Source organism: Tympanuchus pallidicinctus, unplaced genomic scaffold (assembly GCF_026119805.1).
Source record: "Tympanuchus pallidicinctus isolate F22 unplaced genomic scaffold, pur_lepc_1.0 scaffold19, whole genome shotgun sequence".
Lineage (NCBI taxonomy): Eukaryota > Metazoa > Chordata > Aves > Galliformes > Phasianidae > Tympanuchus > Tympanuchus pallidicinctus.
The window spans coordinates 10,217,784-10,242,752 of record NW_026294710.1 but is presented as its reverse complement, the minus strand read 5'-3'; the positions used below and the strand labels follow the sequence as shown (position 1 = coordinate 10,242,752).

The window sequence follows — 24,969 nt, the reverse complement described above, 5'->3', positions numbered from 1 at the left end:
AAAAGGATCCTGCAGTTTGGCCCATCCTCCTAGGAAAACAGAGGCACAATGCCTGCTCACTGGACTGCTCAGAGACTGCATCAGTGCCTATGAAAATTACAGCATCATGAGTTCATTAACCCCAGTATACTGAAACAGAAAGCATGCCTACAAGTAACCACTGAAACTGAAGAAAATGCAATCTGAATCCTTTTCCTACTGGCTTGTGATGTGGCACTGAACTATGGAAATAACAGCCTATTTCAAAGGTTTCCTACACACAAAAAGGCTTTTTTCCTAAGTTCTGGATCGTGTTTTATTTTTCTCCCCCAGCTAGCAATAAGCAGGTCTCACTTTTCCAGAGTGGCTCAAGCAGATGAAGGTTTCGTCCTGCTCAGGCTTTGGAACCAGTTCATACCCTGCCCACCAAGGCTGAATCTGCTCACTCATGTCTCAGTTATGAGTCTGTTCTGATTTTCTCAACTTTCCTGGGCACAACAACGCAGGCTGGGATGTGGCACACCCCCCTCTGGTGGGGTTAGAGGGGATTCTGCTGACTCCAGTGGGGGGACAGGATCTTTCTAAGGCAGAATGAGCTCTGCTGTCCTTTTATGAGTTGTACTGATCTTCCTGGATCATTTATTTCTCATCGTAAAATTAAGCTGTACGGGATCTACCTGTATGGAAAGCAAATAATTCATGTAAACAAGCAAAACATCCTGGACTAGCAGGATTTTTAGGGAGGGAAGATCTACGTTGGATGTCAGGGGGAAGTTCTTTACAGAGAGTGGTGAGGTGCTGGAACAGGCTGCCCAGAGAGGTTTGGATGCCCCGTCCCTGGAGGTGTTCAAGGCCAGGTTGGATGGGGCCCTGGGCAGCCTGGTCTGGTATTAAATGTGGAGGTTGTTGGCCCTGCATGTGGCAGGGGGGTTGGAGATTCGTGATCCTTGAGGTCCCTTCCAATCCTGGCCATTCTGTGATTCTGTGATTTTCTGGTTGTGTGACCATCCATTGTATAAACAGAATAGCAAGGGATTTGAAGAATGCCAACCAAAATAAAATGTACCACAGTAAAAGATTTCTCGATCTTAAATATGAGAGATGAGAGCTCAAATTATATTGAAATCCTCTGAAAACTTCAGTTTAGCAGAGTAAGCAGAGGCAGCAAAATCTCTGGCTACCTTTGGATTTTGGCAGAATATAATGCAGGTAGACAGAGATGTATCAAAAGAGCTTAGTGATCTATCAAAAGAGACTAAATAGTTTATGTTTTAATTTCTGATTGCTTCTAAACAGCTTTAGACTGAGTGTATGTGGCAAGATGCTGCAAAGACAACAAACAAAAGAAAACGCAGGATCGTTCAACAGTTATTCCCAAACAAAGACCTGTGGTGTATGAAATAAACCCCACAGTAAATCACAGATACAGATCAGATGAGGCATTCAAGAACTGTGGGGAACTATCTGACCTTCCTGAACTAGCAGGAAAAATTCACGAAATCAAACAGGTCCTCACGTTCCTCAAACCAGTCTGTGCTTATGCTGTATAGCTGCAGAATCTATCACATCATCACTCTGGCATTGGAAATTTTTGTTTTAATTAGAGCATAGCATGCATTTATGCCCTACTGATCATCCGATCCGTGACAAAGATTACAAGTGAAACTCGTTATTCTGTCCTTTGTGCACTACAGTCTGGCTTTAAAAACACAGACTCAGGCTGTTTTTCCAGGATTTGGCTTTATTCAGTAATAGAAAAAGGTTATCTGCAGCGTCCCTGCCTCTCTCTTTCACCACTAAAATGAAAGAAGGAAAGGCTTTTAGGCAAGTCTTGGTGCTGCCTACGGAAGGTGCAGCCAAATAACTGTATGAGATCACAAGCTGATTTTTGCTAAACCTCAGGTTCTGATAGAACCGCATGAAGATACAGGCACGTGCCAGGTTTTGTCAGAACTCACATAGCCACAACCACCAGCAAGCTGCGAATGCAGCCTTGGAACCCTCCTTTCAGCTCCCAGCCTAAATCTTAGAGCTCAGAGGCAGCTCATGCAACATGGCTGGAGTGATTTAAACCTGCCTCACGTCAGTAAAACTCGTGCTTGTAAATTACAAACTCTACTGGTGTCGGCCACACTCAAAATCAATGGAGAACCTAATCTCTGCTCCAGTTGGGTATTGATTGAACTCCATTGACTTAAATTCAAATCTGCTAAATCAATAGAGCTCCCTAGCACCGACACAAAATCTCAGGTTAGAAGTACTTCTATCAGTGTAGCTTGTCCAAAGAAAAATCATTTTAGCAGGATTAATTTTTTTTTGCCTGGGTTTCCCTGTGGACATGGTTGGACAATTGCAAGTGGGCAAGTTAGTTCCTGAAGGTATTTGAGAGGAAACAGCATCACTGCAAGGAAGAAAACCTCCACAAAAGACTGGAAAAAGCAGAAAGCAGGACACCCTGCCTGGTCCTCCAAACCTTGACTGTCCGTTTGCTGAGTGCTTGTGCATAACAGTGTGTGTGAATGCTGCCAGTTTTCTGCCAGAGTAAAAGGAAAAAATGAAATAACTGAACCGCCTTGCAACAAAGGTTTGATGTTAGAAGCTGAGTCAACCCATCGTGGGGGTGGGTTTAGGTCAGCCCAGTGGACCTGGAGAGAAATGCGTTCTGTGCCAGCTCCTAGCAAGAATATCTTACTGGATTCAAGGCAAAGAATAATAATAAGAAAATCAGAAGAGCAGATGCATACAAATAGTGGTGATGCATAGCAAGAGGCAGAGTGTTTCCTAGCAACACCGGCTTTAGGTGGTTAGTTTTGGTTAGCAGTCTCTGGCTAACAGCTGCAATTTTCATCTGCTGCTCACTTGCCCACCCGTGCTGAAAGAGAGGAGAAACAACAGAGAACACAGGATAGGATCCATCTGCGCTAAAGCTCATTTCTGAAAGTGAGATTCCTGCTTGTGTGGGTTCCTAATTCTGATGGATCAAAAGCAGCTCCAAATGCCCATTCCTGCCACATGTGATGAGCTCAGAGCTGGACCTTGTGCTGCAGGACACACAGCTTTCACCTCCACCCTTCTTCCCTACCATCATCCCACAGCACTGGAATCCCCATGGTAAAATCTGTTTTTACTGTCAGCAAGTAGAGACCCTGGACTTCACCAGTAATAGGGCAGAGCCCTCGAGTTTTATTTATTTATGGAATTCTTCTGCGGCTTTACTCATGTTATTAGTGATTAACAGAGGAGAACTGTGTGTGTGCGCGTGTGCCTGTGCAAGTGTGTGCATAGGTCATAGCTAATAGGGACCCTGACTTATCTATTGCAAGTAAATAATTCACAATTGCATGTCTGTTAGTAACCTTTTCTGAAGGTGTTTGAAAAAAAAATGTGTTGTAAGATTACTACAAAGGCAATTCCTAATAAACTCTGCAACCATACCTTCAGACAGTACCTGTGAGTAATATGTGCTTGGTACCAGTGTCTGCTCTGGGTTTTTTACTCTGAGGGTTCAGCTCCACACTCAGGCTCACGAGTTCTGCCTTCCCCGTAACAATTCCACTCACTCCTCCCCAGCTTGTCAGAAACCTCAGGTTCAGCCTTGCTCTCCTGGAAAGCTCCATGGATTTTAAGTCCAGTTTCCTTTCTGTAAGAGGAAAGAATGCAAGAGATGCTTTAGAGAGCACGTAAGGCTTCACATTGTCCTTAGCTCCACTTTTCTGCCAGAGAGGAAAGAAATACATAGCTGCCGAAAATTGCTGAAAGGCAGGGAGAGCAGCTGCTGCACCCAAGCAATCCAGGCTTGCAGTCTTCTGCCCTCCAGCCTCCTGTGTTTAAAGTGTTTAAAGCTCAGGACCAGTGCTTTGGTGGTCCATGACACTCCTAGAGTTGGTGGCAGCAGCTCCTCTGTCACGTTTATTTTCCCCGTAGCTAGGATTCTCCATAGCTCCTAAAAAGAAGGCCGGAGAACAAATCTTATCAGCCCCAGAGCAATCTCTCAACAGAATCACAAGATGTGCCCAGCCATGAGAAATGCCAACCCTTGTGCATTGCTAAGACAAAAGCAGCAGAACCACAGGACAGGAAGCCATGGGAAATGGGGCTCCATTCACCCCCTGTGCTGGCTGCTTATATGCGACATTCAGGTTTTATCTGCCACCACACACTGAGTAAGAGGAGAGCAAGTGAGTTTTTGACATATAAAGAAAGCAAAGCCTAATTAACTGAAGGGGAAGAAGAGATTCCATTTATTCAGGTTATTTAAAACTCTGCAGTCTTTGTTAACAGCTGCTCAACTTGAACAAGCAACCTCACTCTCAAGAATTCAGCGCTCCAGCTTCATTGAAGAGCTGGGAAAGCGCCCATCCACATGTGTGAGTCATCCAGACTGCTCTGTCTGGGATGAGAATACAAGCCCCAAACTCTCTTTTTCCTGGCCTGATCCGTAAGTAGACACAAAAAGATTATTTCCCTTTCTCCTTAGGTTTAGAAAGTCAAAAGAACGGAAGGAGTCTGTGGGCAGGGACCCAAGAGGGACAAACAAATGTGACCAGAAAAGACCCCAAAGCCCAGAAATTTGCTTTAAAGCCTTAGCCTACTTTCACAATCTGGCGAATATCTGTCCTCTTAAACCTTTCACACATCTTTAAAAAAGGAACGTGGTCACCAACTGACTTCAGCAATGATTTTTGCAGGCAAAGAGGGGAATATTTTCAGCACTTTTGAGAGCCCACAGGTGTAGAAGATGCACCCAAAAATCAGGGGCTAATTGATCAGAAGTCACCTGCCACAAGGATGGTAATCCCTCTTCTGTGGGGTTAAAACATCTCCTGGCAAAGCAGAGAGCACAGAGGTGCCAGAGACCTGTTCATAAAAAATGCCCATAACACGCAAATAAAGGCTTCTCTATTTCTAGGTGGTATTGAATGATGTTATTATCATTTTATTTAATTTTGTATCTGTAATAAATCCTGTTGGTAAACTTTGGATTGTGGCAGCTTGTGACATGAATAAACATAATGAATGTGCAATTAAATGAATTAATGCATAAGGTAATGCACCAATGAAATACTCCTCTCTCGTGCTGGAGTGCATCACACAGAAAACAGTGGGGGATTTCTGCTAACTTTTACTGCGTGTGGAAGGCAAACAGACTGCCTGTGGTTTTAATTCAAGGATGAGAGCCTACAGTCTCTACCTGTTTGACCTGCCCCAGGGGGGCCCGTGGTGAAGAAGTTCTCTTCAGCACAGGAGTGGGAATTCCTGTTGGTTTGGCTCAGGTCTTTGCTTTTCATTTTTTTTATGGCTATAAGTTCTTCAAGATCTTGTGTTTCTTTCTCTGTTGTAGAACAGAACTCAGAGAAATAATATCTGGACGTAAGAACAGCTCTGGGAAATCACCAAATGGCAACCTGGAAAAACAGATACTTGAAAATTCATTTTGATGCATTTCTTCAAAGGGTGGTTCCATGGGAGAGACTGGTGCTACTGATGGTGTGTGCTGTGTGGAAGGGAGAAGACAAAAAGCAGCAAGTGTTCTGCAGCAGCTCTTCTGCAAAAATCTCAGGGGTTGCCCCACACTTCCAAAGAAATGAGGAGTCCCTGCAGCATCACTGCTTAATATCAGAGCAAGGAGAGATTTTACAGTGTAAATGGTGTGATTGTGCAAAGCTCTTGCAGTCTCACCAAAATAATGAGTACCAAAGGTGCAGTCCTCACATCTGCCCTGAAATTGAGTCTTTCAGCCCTCATAAGCATGCACAGCTTTCCACAAATATGAGAGCTATTTTCCTCATGTGCAACTACCTGGACCCAGGTGGGCAATACTAGTGACAAATAACAGGTGCCTGAAATACATCAGCCCTAAAGTTCTCACCAAGGGAGAACACAGCAGTTGTCACCTGATGAGCAGTGCAGTGTCTGCACCCCTTGCCTCTCCCAGTTTCAGTCTGGAAAGGTACAAGGGATTTCAGTCCATCTATTCAGTCATCAGCTGCTGAACTGCCAACAGTTGTGCTAATTTTCTCCTGCTGTAATGTGGTGTTTGGTGTCTCAGCCAATGATCAGGAAAGCTGCTGGAAAGAGTCCCACTGATTTCAAGGACTGTCCAACAACATGGAGCCACACACACTGAAAATTAAGCACTGATCCTCCAGACTCATTTCACACAGGCCACAGGACTGTCCTCTGTTACTAGCAATTATCATTATTATTGTCATTATGGGATTTGAAATAAAGCCCATGAGAGCAGATGGACAGTGATTTTTATCTAACAGAAATTCTGCCATTTAAGGAGGACTTTATCAGAACCTAAAACAAAAGAGAATGGTTCCAGATGCTCTTCTGTTCCCTTTCCATCCTCACAGCTGCTGACCAGTTATGGTGTCCATAACAAAATTTGAATTTCTTTCAAGTGAAATGCAAAATCTGCCCCTCTCCTCTCCCCTCCCCCCCCCCCCAAAAAAAAGTCTTTACATATTGCAACAAGAAAATAAAAGCCTTAAGTTGAACAACAGAAACTGATAAAGCTGCCAAAGGAAAATTAGCAAGTTAGCTAAAGACAGGGTTCATTAACACTTTTTAATTTTTTTTTAATTAAAAAAAAGAGAGATGATTGCACTGTAGTTTAGAAATAGAACTCTAATTTCATCTTATAGAAAATGGTGGGCTTGTGGGAAAGGAATTTGTTCTGTCAACTCTGTACGGATCCCATTAACACTTTTTTTTATTAAAAGGAGCTCAGAATCTATCAACACTTTCATCTCAATTCAATAAAGCTAATCCTAGAGTCAGTTTTAACATGGGCATTTAATTGTGTTTAATCACCTTCTGCAAAAATCAATTTAGGTGACACGATACTGACCAGGACTGGTCAGTAGAGATAAGGAAGAGTGATGTTCTAGCTACCCCAGCCTATTAAACCCATCTCTAAGCAGGCAACTAATTAATGTAGTTATCCTCATAACACCCTTGGGAGGAAGGGAAAATGCTACGCTGGGGGTTTTTTCAGATGAAGAACTCAAGAAACAGTAAATTTAAATGACTTCCTCAAGGTCACACTGCAAATCTCTGACAGCGTGCAAAGTCATCTTCTTGTTTCAAGCTTGTACCCTCATCCCTAAATCAGTTTTTACACCTGAAATTAAGTTACCTGTCACTAACTTGCAGCTGAGTGTGACTTATTTTGGCAATCAGCTCTTCCTACTCTGCTAGATTAGGCACCATTCTGTTTTGTAAGAAAGTGATACTGCAGTGTACGAAATTCACCCAGTGCTCAATGAGCACCAGGTTTTCCACACAGAGCACAAAAGCAAATTTCATTCATATTTTACCTTGGAACCAGCTTGGAAGGCTCTGGGATTGCACCATGACATCTCTCATTCACGTTGTCACCCAGGCCTGCATCATTAACCAATAACATTCTATATTTACAGAGCACTCTCCAAGAAGGACATCAGCACACTTCCTGCCTATTTAAAAACTTCCGATGTCCCTGTAAAGTGATTCCGACATCATTTAAGAGATGGAAAAACAGGGACATGAAGAGGAAAAAGGTCAAAATGTAAAATGGAGTTATCTGAAGATTTTTCTGTTATTTTCCATGGGGAGAAAAAAAAATATTGAACGTACATTTAAACATTGCCAGATTTTACCTAGATAATAAAATTGTTTAACCAACCATGACCACAACAGACGTGCCTGGAGACGACAGCACCTCATGAGACTACAGCAATTCTCAAAACAGTAAAGAGAATATATATCCCTTTCTTTTTTAACATGGATTGTGTATGCAATTATCTGTAGCACAGGCTTGTTATTACTCTAAAGAAAATCATACATATTTGATTTTCATAATTGTGAACAGAGCTTTCTCAAAGGTGACCTGTGTGAGTTCTCAATTCTAGCAATGAAATGTATTCCCTGTGTTTGTCATTGGTGCCTTCCTCTTCTGTTGAATAGCCTGCAATTGGATGAGCAGTGGCAGAGAACAGTGTCAGAGCAACATGGAAGAGGTTTGAATCTTTGGGACAATGTTACTTTCAACCTGAGTAACTGGCAATTTCCCTCAGGAAACTTCAGTGTATGGTTGACAGCTCTTTGCATGAACACTGATCAGAGTCCCAGTCTCTTCCCACTCTGCACTGTGCTGGTAAGACCACACCTGGAATACCGTGTCCAGCTCTGGGCTCCAGCTCTGGGCTCCAGTTCAAGACAGGAAACTGCTGGACAGTGTCCAGCATAGTGCCACGAATATGATAAGGGACCTGGGGCGTCTCCCTTATGAGGAAAGGCTGAAAGACCTTCAGTTTGGAGAAGTCTGTGTCAAGGATCTTATCAGTGCTTAGAAACATCTCACGGGCAGAAGTCAAGAGGGTGGGGCCAGGCTCTTTTCAATAGTGCCCAGTGGCAGAACAAGGGGCAACGGAAACTGGAACATAGCAAGTTCCACACACACATGAGGAAAAAAAATTACTTTGAGGGTAACAGAACATTGGAACAAGCTGCCCAGAGAGGCTGTGCAGTCTCCTTCTCTGGAGATGTTCAAAACCTGCCTGGACACTTTCCTGTACAACCTACCGTAGGGAACCTGCTTTAGCAGGGTTGTTAGATTAGGTATCTCCACAGGTCCCTTCCAGCCTTTACAACTCTGTGATTCTGAGACTTCCAAACAAATTGATGTTCAATAGGCTTTATGTCATCTGAAGAAAAAATGTATCTTCTTGGGATATTCTCTAATAAGCACTCCAGTGTAAGTTAAAAAAAAACACAACAAAAACAGCTTCAACTTTACTGCAAACCTACTGAGCCAAACTGGCTCAGCGCTGTAGATGAGTTGTAACATTGCAATTACATGCTGTGTTGATGCCACCTGCAGGTATTAACATCAGCCTTTCAACAGATTTTCCTGCCAAGCTTTCTATGCACTTTTTCTGCCAATTCTGATTCTGCAATCAGAATCTCAATCCATAAAAACACTCTGTCCAGCTTATTAAACATTAAAACAAGCATTTAATTCACTGATTAATCACAATATTTAATTATTGACCCACTAACTGAACTTGCCTCTTCCCTGTCACCTAGTTACTGTGATCATGAAGCAAAGACGACATTGAAATAACTTTATCATATGCCTTCTGCAATGGATGGAAAGTGTTAAAGCAAACCCAGAACTCATCTGCATCCTCCACTGAAAGCCAACAATTTCAGGAGAGTTGCACAGGTATCCAGGAATCTCAAGCAAGCAGTGCTTTAGCTATTGCCAAATACCGATGGTATAACTGCTTCTGGGGATTTAAGGAAGCTGTTTGAAGAGCTTATCTTATACAAATTTATACATATATATAAGATGGATGCTTTTATGAAAACAAGTGACAGGGGCAGACATCAGTCGGACGTTAGCAACTCCCTGCGCAGCCTCATGTTGTCTGGGGAAGGCTTTTTGAAAACCAAGAGGGAAGTGCCACCTAGTGGATCTCTGTCCAAGCCTCCTCACAGCCAAGCTCTCCCCAGAGCTTTCCTTAGCAGCTCCATTGACCCCAGCCTCATCCCCAGGCTGGAGATCACAGTCTTCCAGCTGCCAGATCCTCCTTGGAGCTTAATTTCCTGATAATGAAGTCAGAAAACACATAAGAAAATTAAAAGGAGTTCTCTCATCCTTCCTTTCTCACCCCAAGGGACATTTTAGAGCATATACACCATTTACCAGCCACAAAACAGTCTGTTGTTCAGAGACACTTGCTCCTATTCTAAATACTTAACAGATGTTACTGCTTTCTTTTTTTTTTTTCCTCTTCTATAATCTCCATGATTTTCCTGCTATGGACAGTACTTCTGCACTTAAGCCTTGCAGGCTGCCTGGGAATACAGGCGTTATTTTGAGCAGGTTCGTGTCACACTGTGCTGGCAGCTGGCCTCACGGCGGCAGGCCCGGTTTTTGGATGGCTGACAGATGTGCCACAGACTGGGAGAGAATGCGCACGTCTGAGATTCTGTCCTTGTTTCAGGCAGAGAAACATTTTGCCACTGACTTGGAAATAATGCTAATATGTTTCAGTAGCACACCAGGCCAAATCTACAGTGTTGTAGCAAAGGAGCGTGGTGGGTACATGAATGTACCTGGGAATGTGTGGGACTTTAAACAGACTGGGGAAAGGGTCTTTATTCTGTTCTTGACCAGTGGAAGATCTTTGCCCAGATCTTGCAAAAAACTATCTTCTAGTTGCACCCTGAGTTCAGACTGCTGCTGGCATCAGGGCTCCCCTCTTTCTTCCTACATTAAGCATATTAAGGCTTTCACTTACTCACAGAACTGCCATAACAAGTAGGGCAACCTTTTCTTTAGAAATGGGTTGTTACCCTATTTCTAAATTAACTCCAGCCCAGTGCAACTTCAGTTTCCCACTAGCTAAGGGAAACATACGAAGCACACAGACAGACGAGCTCTTTTTACTCCACTACTACTGGCTGTCTACTAACAGCTGATAAGGCATTTCCAGCTGCTCACAGGCAGGTTCATTTACAACTGGAAAGAGTGTTAACTGCTTTAGTTAAGATAAGCAGAACTTCGTGTTTCTGTCCTGATGTATCCATGGCATAAGAACACCTGGAAAATAACTGTAGATGTGCTTAGCAGTGTAGGTGATGTTGGTAGTGTGGCCACAAGCACTTTTCCACACACTGTTACACATATCCTTTTAGGTTCTAATCCCATCACCGGTCTTTTCATGTAAATGGTGCTAGTGGCACTAGGATAGAAAGCACAAGAGAAATAAGATTTCTGTTCTCCATGATGACCTCATGAGCACAGACAGTTGTAAGCTAAGCTCCAGCTACAGAGCTCTTGGTCAGCCTTCAGCAAGCTCTGTTAGTGCAAGGGCAATAGTCCTATGGCTTAGGAAACAAAATTGTCTGTAGTTTCAACTAGTAGCAAAGCTGAGCATGTATCACATAGATGCACAGGTCAGTGACACAGCCAGTCACAAAGGCTGCCCAGCCAAGAGCTACCTTCAGTAGCACGTACACACAAGACTCACATAAGAAACACACAAGCAGGTGTGACCCCTTCCTCTTTATGGCTGTTGCTTACAGAAGTTCACCAGCACAGGCACACAGTGCACTCTCCACATTCATAAGCACTCATACATTCACACACCTCAAGTACCAGCATGGCCCAGCAATCCTGCCCAGATCCTGAGCCCCTTACCCACTTGACACGTCAACTACCCAGACCAGGGACCTACAGCACAGATCCATGCCATTATCTGGCACTGAGGCTCACCCAGCCTCATCCAGAGCTCACCAGTATCTGGTAATTAACCCTTGCAGTTTATATATACACAGGAGAGAGGGTGCAAAAACAAATAAATTAGTGTAACTGAACAGAACTGGTTCCCATCACTGCCTCCCCTTCTCATTATCCCTTGTTGCCTTGTAAAAGGTCCTTGCTGGGTGCCTTCAAAGGAGCAGACAGTCTCCTCTTACACATCCTTATATCTATCAAGAGAGATCCACTAACACACACCACCAAAATCATGCTGGAACATGGTTTTTGGTGACTTCCATCTGTGTTTTAGCTCAAGTGTTGCAGCCCAAGCACATTCTCCTCCTCTCTTTTCACGAAGCAACCCAACATTTACAGCTGCTAGACCCATAACCCTCCCTAATTCAGTGAAAAAGAAGTAGAGCACAATGTATTTTGTAACTTGTCCTTAGAAATAGCTGATTTGAAAAAGTAGAAACACCATACATTTTAGTAGCATATTTTAGAAATAAAGTTGTTGAATTATGTGATTCTCATTTGCAAAATTGCAATAGTTTTCAAATGTTGTGAATAGTATGTATATAGTATTATAGACCAGAAAGCATGTTGCAAGGCTATTCTGTTTTGATAAGAGACTCAGCAAAAGAACAGCAGGCTTATCAAATGTCAAAGAAGCCAGGGACTCCACACAATGCCAAATTGTCTCACTCTGGAATTAGGTTGGGATGCAACAGGAAGGCATGGGGGTACTCCCCTCTATCCTCTTTCCAAGCTTATCCCTACCCAAGGAGGAGCAGATGTTCAGAAATAATGGCCGAGTGCTAAGTGAGCAAATGTTATGATTTTGGCACCTATAATTTACTTATAATTGGTATTCTCTTACTGAGCATGCATCAGTGAAAAGAAGTTATTCTAGAGGATGAGCGAGGAAGACCACTGGATGAAGTAAAAGACTGTCAGTTGGACTGTCACGATGCTAAAAGGATGCTAGACGGTAGAAGACATCATGGAATAGAAGACTGGAGACCTCATAAATCACTACCTGATATAGGACTGTATATGTTAATTGTCCAACACATAATTAATAAATATGCATTACCTGTGGGAATATAGAAGACTGAATTATGTAATCTTTGAAGCACCTATCGTGAAAATATCCCCAGTGCTTCCCAGCGCTGTAATAAACATATCTGTTTTACAACATTATGTGGGTTATAGAGATCAAAAAACAAAAAGCACGTCAAAACTCTCCAACATAAGGGAAAATTTCCTCTCAGAAGGCAGTGAGGCATTGGCAAAGGCTGCCCAGGGAGGGGGTGGAGTCACCACCCCTGGAGGTGTTAAAAAATAAGACAGATGTGGCACTGAGGGATGTGGTTAGTGGCATGGTGGGGTGGGTTGATGGTTGGACTACATGCTCTTAGTGGCCTTTTCCAACCTTAGTGGTTCTTTGCCTCAGAAACACAACAGCCAGGATTTTCAGAGGTTGAAAGTGAAGCACGGGGGCAGGGCTGCTGCTGAGGATGTAAGACTTCAGCACGTCAGAAGGCGAATTCTGCCTGAATAACGTTAAATCTCCCTAAATTTTGGGCGGAGTTAAAAAGCACATTGATTAGTAAAAATAATGACAATAATCTGTGGTAGTGCTGATGGATTTCTCCAGCAGAAGTGGACAGCACGATGTACTTTCAGATGTTGGCCGCGCCTGGTTGGGCTGTGCAGAATCAGCTCTTCAGCGTGACCGCCTCACTGATAATGACGAGACTTGGCTAAAAAAATATTTACACTGTCTGCATGTGCTTCATTAAGTAGCCATAAAACCTCCCTAGCATATGTACGAAATAACTTCATTCATTCTTCTCCGTTTCAACTTCTGTTTTCGTAATTACCTGCCGTTAAATTCACTCCTGGCTCCGCGTACCGCGCCGCCCTCAGCAGCCCTTTCCCGCCAAACGGCCCGGCCCTCACACAAAGTCTGCCGCGTTGCCATGATCAATGACGTCACGCTCACCATTTTTCTTATTGGTCGCTCCGCCGATGACGCCACTCCCAAGCTGCAGGGTCGCAGAGGAGGACGGACAAACCGTGCGCTACGTCGCGATTGGTTTAAAAGGCGGGCTTTGATTGGTGGCTGGGAAGAGAAGGGGGAGCGGGATTGGTTGCGCGGGGCATTGTGGGGTGGCGGGCGCGCGTGGCTGATGGCGGCCATCGGCGTTCACCTGGGCGCTACCTGTGCGTGTGCCGCTGTTTACAAGGTGCAGCCCGCGGCTCCGGCAGGATGGCGGTGCGGCCTGGGGGTGCGGGGCTGCGCTGCAGGGCGGCTCACAGTGATGCTTCTCTCTGCAGGACGGCCGCGCCGATGTGGTCGCTAACGATGCCGGAGACAGAGTGACTCCTGCGGTTGTGGCTTTCGCAGAGAACGAGGAGGTGAGGCTGCGCTCGGCGGCGGGTCGGGAGGAGCTCTGTCTGGGAATTACTTCTTTTTTTTTTAACTTGTTTCATTCAGGTTGTGGGCTTGGCTGCAAAGCAGAGCAGAATAAGGAACATTTCCAACACTGTGGTGAAAGTAAAGCAGATCCTGGGGAGGAGGTAAGCGATGTAGCGAAGTTAACCGGGCACTGGAAGGCGGGTATCCCCAGCGTTAAAGGTTAATTCGTTGAATAGTTAACGCTGGAAAAGACCCCTCCGATCATCCTGTGCAACCATTGAGCAGTGCCACCTCTGCCCTTCCCTCAGCACATCCCTGGCTGATGACTGCACCACCTCCCTGGGCATTTCCAGTCCCTCACCGCTAAGAAGAAATTTGTCCCAGTATCCAACCTGAACCTCCCCTGGTACAACTGAAATCCTTTATCTCTTCTGCTCTCACTGTTACCTGGGAGAGGAGGCCAACCCCCACCTTGCCATGGCCTCCTTTCAGGCAGTTATAGGGAGCCATGGAATCTCCCCTGAGCCTCCTCTTCTCCAGGCCAAACAATCCCAGATCCCTTAGCTGCTCCCCATAAGACTTGTGCTCCAGACCCTTCATAGCTTCAGTTGCCCTTCTCTGGACACAGTCCAGGGCCTTGACGTTTCTCTTGTTGCAAGGGGCCCAAAGCTGACAGTACTCAAGATGACAGTACTCAAGATGCAGCCTCAGCACTGCTGAATAAGAGGGATGATCACTTCTCTAATCCTGCTGGCTACACTATTAGTAGTTGAAAGAGTGAGGCAGTCAGAACATTTACTTTGTGTTGTTGTTTTTTTAAATCTCTATGAATGTATCTGCAGCATGACAAGAGGAATTTTGTGTAGAATGTAGCTTAATAAGATGTTGACACTATAAGAAACACTAGCAATATGAATTTCTTACAGTTACTCCCAAGCAAACAACTTATTTTGCTATTCTGTGTTTGTCTTGACAGTTCTGGTGACCCCCAAGCAGAGAAATACATTAAAGAAAGCAAATGTTCAGTGAGTATGATTTAGTTTTTGTTCTCAGAATAACTTGTTTCAGTTCACACTGTTGTTCTCTGCTGTTTGTGTTCTGTAGTGATCAGCTCTCAGTGTATGAGGTGTTTGCTCTTGTATAGAACATGTTTATCTCTTTGCATAGTAGAGAAAGTCATCGCTTCCTGAGATGCGTTGCTGTGATGCAGTCCAACAGAAAAATTCCATGCATCTCTTGACTGCATCAAGAGAAACAGTTATTTTAATAACATTGTAGTGTTTCTTCGGTCTGGTAGATGATGCTAAGGGTAACACATCTTATGATTACAAATGCTTTGCCATTTGATTTAATCACAGTTTTTAGTTTGGTCAGTACTTTGCTAGTTACTAGAAACTTCCTGGCCTCTTTAATATCTGAGGACAAAAAACATTTTGGAACATACCTTCCTTAGGATATGTTGTTTTCCTTGGGATTTTGATTGCTGATATCCATAGGTTTATCTTTATTGAATAGAAGCAAGTGAGTAGTTTAGTTGTTGTCATACAGAAAACATTTTGATAGCAAAAGGAAATTTACAGCACTGTGAATGTCACTGTTCTGTCTGTTGGATAATACAGGCTTCTCCTTTTTTATTCCTTAGCTACGTAGAACAGAAGCTAAATTGAGCAATACTTCCAGTAGTAACCAAAGTCTGCATCTAACAAGGGTGTGTTGTCTTTCTTTACAGGTAGTTGAGAAGAATGGAAAACTTCAATATGAGATAGATAATAAACTTATTAGCCCAGAAGATGTGGCAAAGCTAATTTTCAGTAAAATGAAAGGTATATAAGGAAAGTTTTTTAGCTGTCCTCATAGTTTTAAGATATATGTTGGTGTTTTGCTTTTAATCAACATGTTCTGCCTGTGTTTATAAACAGAAACTGCTCAGTCTGCATTGGGTTCAGATGTAAATGACGTTGTTATCACTGTCCCATTTGATTTTGGAGAAAACCAGAAAAATGCCCTTGGGTAAGAGGATTAAGATTTCTCTGTTATTTGACATGCCTAAAGCAGGCCTTCTGACAGATCAGCAATGGAAGTTTTTCTGCTGGACTTCAGCTTGCAGCTGTCAATCAAGACATTAGGTTTCTGTTTGAAACAGGGACAATGTGAAGATAGGAAACAAAATCCTGTGTAGTATCTTTTCATGGCACTTACCTTTGTGAAATGAAATTCTCAATCAGCTGAACTGAATGGGAGTTTGCATATAATGAGAAATAGGATATCATTTAAGATGCTGGCTCTTCTTTTTGTGGAGTGTGCAAGTCTGATAGGTCAGTGTTTTCTGTGACAAAAAAGCTTGCAGCAGATCCAGCTAACTGAAGAAAAAAATTGCAGATGAACTCTTGTATTTTTCTTTTCTGGTCATTTCACTTATAACCAAGTGCTGAATTGGTTGTGTATCTAGTTCTGATGAAGTCTTATGTGCATACCTTAGTGATTTCACTGTAGTTAAATGCTGTTATGTGTTATCACAGGGAAGCAGCTGCAGCTGCTGGTTTTAATGTTATGAGATTAATTCATGAACCCTCTGCAGCTCTCCTGGCTTATGGAATTGGCCAAGATTCACCCACTGGGAAAAGGTAAATATTTTACTACTCAAACTTAGGCTGCTGTGGTTTAAATTAATAGAGATTGAACAAATCACATTCTAGCCTGAGAAATCTTAAATGAGGGAGTGCTGTGTTGCCAAATTTTGAGGTTCAAATGTACAGTGTTGAAAACCTCTTTATTGTTCCAGTTTTTCACTTTTTTTAAGACATTGTCCTTAAGATTTGTCCCTGGATGCTTTAATGAGCTGACTGGCTTGAAGAAAAATGTTTCCCTTCTATGGTAGATTTACACAGCCAGCTGGGGGAAGCGGGGTTACTTTGCATACTTGAAGACTTGTGTGTCTTTCAGATGGCTTTCTTTCCTTACTGGCTTTTTTTTTTTTTTTTTTAATCCTTTGCATATAATTGGGATCCATAACCTTAAACGTAGCACTCAGTTTTGTTGTAGGATTAACATTGCTGACTCTTGCTGTGTAGGACAGAGTAAGTTGTTCTTTAGGAAATATGGTCAAGTAGTGAGTGGTTATAGGATAGGTAAATACAAACAGCTGAAATGAAACTCTCTTGGCAGAACTGATTAAAACCTGCAATTCATTACAATGTAGTGGTGATTTTAGAAAGTATGCCAAAGTAAACATAATTTTAGATGGCTTATTAATGCTACTTTCAATTTTCTTTACCCTGACAGCAATGTGTTGGTTTATAAACTGGGTGGAACATCGCTTTCTATCACAGTTATAGAGGTAAACAGTGGAATATATCGTGTGCTTGCTACAAACACAGATGATGGCATTGGTGGAGTGTGTTTCACAGAAGCTTTAGCACAACACTTAGCATCTGAATTCCAGAGGTAGGTTTTGAATGCCGCGTATGTTGTCAACAGGACATTCATTATCTGATGCTTGTTTTCAAAAAAAGAATTCATATTAACTTGTCAGATGTAGCAGACTGAGTCATCTTACTCACAAAGATAGAGAAGAAACAATAAGCTGTTGGAGCTGAGAATCAGTTCAGAGTCTTAAGTCTTTGTACTAAATATTAATGTCTAAGTGAAGGGGAGTGGCTCCACACAGTGTTCTTTAGTTAGAAATGGAATAGATGCTCTCATTCTCTGTGAATTTTCAGTAGTCATTGTAGGTAATGCTAAAATGTCTACAGACAAATGTTAACAGCTCTGAGTAATTTATTTTTTTTTCCAGCAAGTTAATGTTGCCATTCAAATGCTTGCCTTTTTAAACAGCTTTTTTTTTTTTTTTAAATGTAGGTCTTGTAAGCATGATATCAGAGGAAATCCCAGGGCTATGATGAAGTTAATGAACAGTGCTGATGTTGCGAAGCACTCATTATCAACGTTGGGAAGTGCAAACTGTTTTGTAGATTCACTGTATGATGGATTGGATTTTGATTGTAATGTATCCAGGTAAAACAAACCTTGAAGCTACTACTGTTATGTGAAAGTGTGCTGTAAGATTTTCTGTTTTGTATTTAGAATGTTAAGCTTTGGGATTTGGCAATGCTAGTTTTTGAAAACAGATGTAAGACAGGAGGTCAACTTGTGGTTTCTTCTGTTTGTTCTTTTGAGCTGTCTTTCATATTGATTGTCATGTCGTGATCTGTAGTAGCTGAGCAGTAACACCAGAAATGTTTGTGTATTGGATTAAAAAAATACACTGAAAAGGTACATGGAGATCCCATTTTTGGAGTCTGGTCTGTGATGAAAGACAGATACTAAATTACTCAATGTTTCTCCCCATTCTTCTTTTTGTTCCTGTGTTTTTTCTTACAGAAAAGCGTTTTGGGACTCTTAGCTAAAAGAGCTTTAGAATGATAGAAGTCATGGAAATCTTGATGTCTTTTTTGACAGCTGTCACGAAAAGAGTTTTTTATCACCTTGTTTATTCTGTGTCCTGCTCTAAGTACTTTCTTTCTTGGAAGTGATCTTTAAGTGCAGTGTTTAGTAACTCTTTATTGTTCTTTCAGTCACCAGCAGCTTTGGCAAAGTGAAATTGGGCTTTAGTTTTCTTTTTTCAAAGCTGTGCTTGCATTATAGCAGCAGTTAGATCTGGTGAAGTCAGGCTCAGTGTCTCAAAGCATGAGAAGCTCTGCTATGTAGCAGGTTTGGCTTGATTGGGGTAATGATACTTGTGTCACAGTTTGACTTACTGTGTTTTTGTGGAGTGAAAGATCCTATTCGGGTTTGAAAGAGCCTGAATTAAGCACTGGTTGCTTTGTAATTTTACAAGTACCTACCCTTCAGGAAGCTTGATTGCCCCTGGAAGTTTAAGTTCAAATATTGTTGCTTTATTATTGTTTTCATGAGACTTGTTTTTTTTCTTCAAGAGTACACAAAGAAAAATGAATCTGAATTTCCTAAAGGTGTTAATGTCTGTACTATCTATTCTATCACTATATTAACAAAAGTAATTTCTTTCCAATTAATAAATTGGAAATAAGATCTTGACTGCTTAAAAATGGCATGAAATTGAGGTATAGCTAGAGAAGTGAAGTATATTCTAAGAATGTTTTGGGTGTTTGTTGCTAAAGAACAACGTTACACAGTTTTCATTATTGTTTTTTTTTTTCTTTTTAGGGCCAGATTTGAACTTATCTGTTCTTCACTTTTTAGTAAGTGTGTAGAAGCAATTAAAAAGCTCTTGGAGCAAGTTGGCTTTACAGCTGAGGATATCAATAAGGTAATAATAGTTGTCTGTGTTAAGCCTTATAGCTCCACAAAAAAAAGCAGGGGACCTGTTTTCCTCACACAGTGATTTTTGGATGTGTTTATGCATTTTTAGCTCCAATGCAACAGTGTGTACACAGGTCTTTAAAGGGTACTTGAACTGAAGTGTAAGGTAAATTCAGTCCATTATTTTTTGTTGATGCCTACTGACTGCATGGTAGAGATTTGTCTCTGTTTGGTGTGTTAGTGTAACTCTCAGTAGATCTGAGGAGTGCTTTCTGTTAGTTCAGTGTGTAGATTTTGCTTTCACTGCATTTTGGATTGGGTTAGCTGACATTTAATGAAAGCCCAAGTTTCAGCTTGTTTTCATGAGTTAAACAAGGTGCTGAATGTCTGCTTGATGCCACTGTTTCTCCTCCGCTCCTCCTTGTTAAGACATTAGATGTGAAATCAGTGCTTTAATGTCAAATATGTCAAGTGAAAAAATAGTAACTGTTATTAGTTGCTTCAGATGTCCTTTTGGCTTTGGTACAAGAGAGTAACTTGATCCTAACTGCTGGGCAACTATCTGTAGGGAATATTGCTGTACTCGTTACTCATGGAATTGGTGGAAGAAGTTTAAGAGCAGTTTGCCTTTGCAGCATAGAAGGTCAGATCCATGCTGGACTGTAATAACAGGAGCATCGTCATGAGTATTGAGAAGCTTTTCCTTCCCACTCTGACAACTGCATCTGGGTGGTCATTTCTGTAGTTCACAGAAATACTGAAACTTGTGCAGCAGAAAGGCTGAATCACAAGATGTTCTAGGAGGGACCAGGAGAAAGGTGCCTTCTTGGCTGTTAGAAGGCTCAGGGATAGACCTTTGTGTTGCCTGCAGTTGCCTGGTTGGAAGGCATAAGTAAGACAAAACGTGACTTATTTGTGTAAGTACATGATGGAGTAGCAACCAGCACAGTTTGTGATGGGAGGAAACAGGAGAAGGTTATAGTGTGAGGGCAATCAGACAATGAAAGTAGGGCCTGCAGAGAGGTTTTGGAATCTGTATCTGTATAGCTGCCTGCTGATGAGCTCTGAGCAGGAGACTGGACCTCTAGAGGTCTCTCCAAGCCTAACCAGACTTCATGATGGATTCCTCAACTTTAAAATGCTGCTGCTTCTTGTTAGTGCTTCTTATGAGAAAGTTTTTCAAGATGCTTTTTCAAACTTGTGAGCTATTTCCTTTCACTTGAAATGCAAAAGGAAGAGAACTAAGATAACATCAGAGTTGGTTGTTTGTGTTTTTTTTTTTTCTTTTTTACAGCTATGGATACTAAAGGATCCCAGAGCTGTTTGTGGTTCTCTATTGCAGGCTGTTGCCTGTCTGTTGTTGTTGTTTGTTAATTCCTTTCTGAAAAGAGACTTGAAAACACTGCCATATCTTCCAGGTAGTTTTGTGTGGTGGATCTGCTCGAATCCCAAAACTGCAGCAGCTGATCAAAGACATCTTCCCAAATGTGGAACTACTGAGCTCAATACCTCCAGATGAAGTTATTCCCATCGGTGCAGCAATAGAGGCAGGAATCCTACTAGGGAAAGAAAACCCTTCTCTAGAAGAGGAAGCATTGTTTATTGAGTGTTCTGCCAAGGATATTCTTCTTAAGGTAAGGGTAAAATTACTTGAAAATGTTACTGCTGCAGTGATTGTGAAGTACTGCTTATGCATTGATGTTAAAGAAATAATATTGTTTTAATAAATTACCACTTAACACCTGACCAGTTTGTGTACTGGTATTGATAGAGCAGTTCCTCTGGACTCTCAAGAAGATGGATTGTGAGCTTGCTATTTCCTTAACAGTTGCTGTGTCCTTTTAATTGCTGGATTTTTTTCACTTCCAGAAACTTTCTATTAATGGAATTATTGTGATGGTAAATACATTCCCTCTGCTGTATCTGGCATTTCTTTTCTCTTGGAGCACTGTTACAAAGCTTCTGGTTCACTAAAATACTTAGAAAGGCATGAACTGTTTTTCTTTCTTTTTAAAGGGTGTAGATGAGACGGGGGCTGACAAATTCACAGTGCTGTTTCCATCAGGGACACCATTACCAGCTCGAAGGCAGCACACCTTGCATGCTCCTGGAAACACTTCTTCTGTATGCCTTGAACTGTATGAGTCGTTAGGGAAAAGTCCTATGAATGAAGAAAACAAATTTGCACAAGTGAGTGTATACACGTGCATGTCTGCTTGCAGTACAGCCTACTTGGAAATCATGTGGCTTTAGGAGGGTAAAAAATTAAATCAAAAGCAGCGACACTTCTACTGTAACTTGTTACAAAGTTAAAATGAAATGCATTTCTCTGGAAACTGTACTTGAACGTTCTTCTATAAATTACTGAGTGCTTTTTAAAAAAAAAAAATTCAGGTTTCCCTCTTGAGTTTATAAAAGTCTGTCTGGTTTTAAGGTGTGGCACTACTGTGGTGCATGCAACTTGTCGGGGATGGGACACCATAACCAGTCCCTCTTGTACCTACTTAGAAATGGAGGTAATGAAGAATCATAGAATCACCAAGGTTGGAAAAGACCTAAAAGATCAACCAGTCCAACTGTTCTCCTATAACGAATAGCTCCCACTAAACCATGTCCCTCAACACAACAGCTGGTATCTGTACTGTAACTCCTTTATGACTTTCCTAGATTAGATAGGATGTTGGTATTAAAACCAGTTCAGGTCAAGTGAAAATGTAATCATATTAACACCATGAAAAATGAAAAGAATAACACTTGGAAGTCAGCCTTTTGAGAGGCTTGTTTCAAACACTGATCTTAGCTTTCCTTCAGTGTACTTTTACAGCATCAAAAAGACTTGTGGCTGAAACTGACAGAGTTTTAGGGTAACTTTTTTTTCTTTCCACCCTGGTCCCTCCACAGGGTCTTGGAGGATAGAGGAAGCAAGTTCTCCAGTAAGTATAGAGTTGATGTAAGTTCTCCAGCTATCTTGCTGATGGGCTCTGAAACATAAAAACACTGAAACAGTCATGCAGATGTTAAATTTTTTTAAAAAAGGGAGACTTATTACAGGTGTGTGCAGTTTAGTGGGGCATGCTTTAACGTTGAATAATAATACCACATGTTACACAGAATAAATTGCATACCTCAGTTACTGTGTGCATTGTTTTTCCTTTAGATTGCTGTGCAAGAAAGATCTTATACTTTTTTTTTTTATTAAGCTCTGATTTTCCTTCTAGATTGTGCTCCAGGATTTAGATAAAAAGGAAGATGGCCTACATGATCTATTGACTGTTCTTACTATGAAAAGGTACACAAAATACTTATTGTTCTGCCATTTAACTTGCTTCATCACACTTCTAACAAATGGTTTAACTGTATCTGAGAGCAGTCACGTTTTTGGGTGTCTTAAAAAATGTCTTGAGTGTTTGGGCTGATGTGAAATACTTGTAAAGATATCCAAATGTGGAATTCCAAGTAATGAGAGCATGTTTGTCTTCTGAGGGTTCTCTTGAAATCAGTGCTGCTTTTCTAAATAATAAGAAAGTTCTTTAGGTATTGCTGGGAAACTAAATCCCTACTTGCTATTTGAGTACAAAATACATTCGTTTTCTTACATTAACTATCAAGCATATTTAATTCTATTTGAATAGACATAAATACTTCAGTCTTGCAGTGAGTATGAGGTTTGTGTTGGTAAGAGATATATCTTAGGATCCATATTCGTAGTTGTGAGGTAAAAACTTTATTATTATTTTAAGAGCTTACCATTTATTGTAAGTAATGTTAATATTTTTCTAGGCATTACTTAACTTATTTTTAGGAGTTCTCCAATTCTAAGTTTAAAATATTAAAACCTTAAAATAATTTAAGTATTCAAAGAAACACATCAGTGAAAGTTCACAAGAACACATTTCTATCTGAATCTTGCGTTTGGCTATTTTATGCCTAGATTAAACAGGATTTGATATAAACTTTTTTCTAGGAAGCCTTATTTCTTTGAAGGAGATTGTTTGAAGACTGTTTTGTAGCAGTCCTCGTGCTTTGAGGAAGATGCACTTATCTGTTGATTGCCATTACTCGTTTTTCAGTATGGCTACTTTGAATATTACTACATATTGCATTTCCAAATCTGCACTAAGTTAGTTAAACAGCAATACAAGTATATAAGCTGCGTTCCTGAATCAATTCTGTTATATTTGGGTTTAAAAGGTTTAATGGAGAATAAGAAGTATGTATCTAAATACTCAACACAGTAAAGAAAACTGAAATGAAGTTTAAATAAGCGTATTCTTCCCTGCATGCTCTGCTAGTCTTGCTTCCTTCCATTTGCACAAGGCTGCTGTTTCTCTGGGACTTGCATACTCAATGCTGTGCTGAGATGGTCCTTTCTAATTTTTCTTTTAGGGATGGATCCTTGCATGTTACCTGCACAGATCAAGATACTGGAAAGTGTGAAGTCATCACTGTTGAAGTGGCATCATAATCTCATTTGAGCACCTTTCTGAGTTAGTTTTTGTCTCTTGCTGACTTGTCCCCTGAAGTGATGACTGAAACATGTTTAATGGATCACAGAGAACTGTAATAAAAAGTAAAAGATTTGCCGCCAAGTCTGTTTGCATTGGAAAATACGATGTGGAATGTCAGGCTAGAGGGTAGGCAACAGCATTGAATTATCAACACCCTTTTTAAAAAAAAAAAAAGGGCATATCTCAGGTGTGTGGCTCAGCAACAAGCATGTTATGTAGTCTGGCAAAATGATTTTAGACTAATTGGGTCCTATAAGTTTTCAGAGAGTATACCTGTATACCACATAGCACTGAACCAACAAGAGCTAGATATATGAAAATCCACTCTCAAGTAATTGTATGAATTATACTGAAAACTTGTGTGGGCTTGATGTTGCCTGAAACCATGGAGGTTGTGCCCATTTGGGATGGCCCTTTGAGCAGGATTTTTCTGGAATTACTTTCAGGTGGTTTTGTCACGTTACCTGGAAAAATGTGTATAAGGGTTATATGTGCTTATTTATGTGTTTATTAATAAAAATTTTATACAGATGCTGTCATCCTCTATGCTGTGTATACTGTTCTCATCTCTAAATTACTAGATAGTTGGATATCAATAGATACTCTTAACTTTGGGTAGAGGAGTAATAACAAGAAAGTGGGATGGGCAAGTATAGTTACAGGCTTTGCAGGTCTCAGTCTAACACTTAGAGAGGCTGCAGTTCAGCCCTTACAGCCCCATAGTCAAAGTGACCAAGTAGTTGCTCAGAAACAGGCATAAATAGATATTAGAAATAAATGCCAGTTTGGACTTGAAGCAACTTGGATTCAATTATTGCTTTCAGATTTTTGTCTCATGCTCCTCCACCACCTGCTTGTGGGTTGTATGTTTTAATATTCTTTCTATCTTACAAAAGCAATTTTATATAGGTAAAAATCTCTGCATTCCAAACAAATCTCTGTGTGCTCTCTGGTTTACCAGACTAAACGTGGCTTTGAATTTGTAATGCTTCTGGCTGAAGTACTCAGAGTTCTGCCTCTCCTATCCCTGCCTCTGTGATCTTTTAACTTTAAGTGAACAACACGGCAATACATCTTTTAAAGATGTTTTTCTTTTAGAAGAAATCTTAGAAAACCCGAAGCCTGGTTCTGTCGGGCAGTGCTGTCCCCTATCCCAGTACGGTCGCATCTTTCTTTGGGCTTTCTACCAGGCTGACGAGCACCAGCTAGTGGCCGAACGTGCCTAATGGCTGTAAGTTTCACTATGCTTCACTGTGCTCCGTGGGGCTTATGGGGTTTTGGACTGAATTGAAGGCTATTTGAGCCGCGAGCAGCTCTTCTGAGAAGCGTACTGTGACGAGGGAACGCTTTTGTTTGTTTAAAGCGTCTGAAATCTCTCTGCGACTCTGCACTGTATCGGGGCAGTGTGGGAGCGGGGCCTCCTGGCTGCCTTTGGGGGCCTTTTGTCCCCTTGCCCGTGTGCTGCTGCTGAAGCGGTGCCGTAAACGAACAAAGAGCGGGCGCGTGGGGCTCGTTCTACC

The 24,969-nt window shown here is 41.5% G+C and overlaps 1 protein-coding gene across 1 annotated transcript; it reads left to right on the top strand.

The window, feature by feature from the left end:
• Nucleotides 1–13,378: 13,378 nt before the first annotated feature.
• Nucleotides 13,379–23,995, top strand: HSPA14 (heat shock protein family A (Hsp70) member 14). The gene is made up of 14 exons (XM_052681040.1): nucleotides 13,379–13,488; nucleotides 13,580–13,660; nucleotides 13,740–13,822; nucleotides 14,638–14,686; nucleotides 15,391–15,484; nucleotides 15,581–15,671; nucleotides 16,181–16,285; nucleotides 16,944–17,105; nucleotides 17,520–17,675; nucleotides 18,846–18,948; nucleotides 20,360–20,575; nucleotides 20,958–21,131; nucleotides 22,160–22,230; nucleotides 23,328–23,995. Exons 1-14 carry the CDS (start codon nucleotides 13,432–13,434, stop codon nucleotides 23,404–23,406), a joined length of 1,521 nt encoding a protein of 506 aa, XP_052537000.1. The 5' UTR covers nucleotides 13,379–13,431; the 3' UTR covers nucleotides 23,407–23,995.
• Nucleotides 23,996–24,969: the final 974 nt, after the last annotated feature.

Coding starts and splice junctions, on each gene's coding strand:
- HSPA14 (XM_052681040.1), top strand. CDS start 13,432: ATGGCGGCCATCGGCGTTCACCTGGGCGCTACCTGTGCGTGTGCCGCT. Junction 13,823..14,637: donor AAGCAGATCCTGGGGAGGAG/GTAAGCGATGTA, acceptor TTGTCTTGACAG/TTCTGGTGACCCCCAAGCAG. Junction 17,106..17,519: donor TTAGCATCTGAATTCCAGAG/GTAGGTTTTGAA, acceptor TTTTAAATGTAG/GTCTTGTAAGCATGATATCA.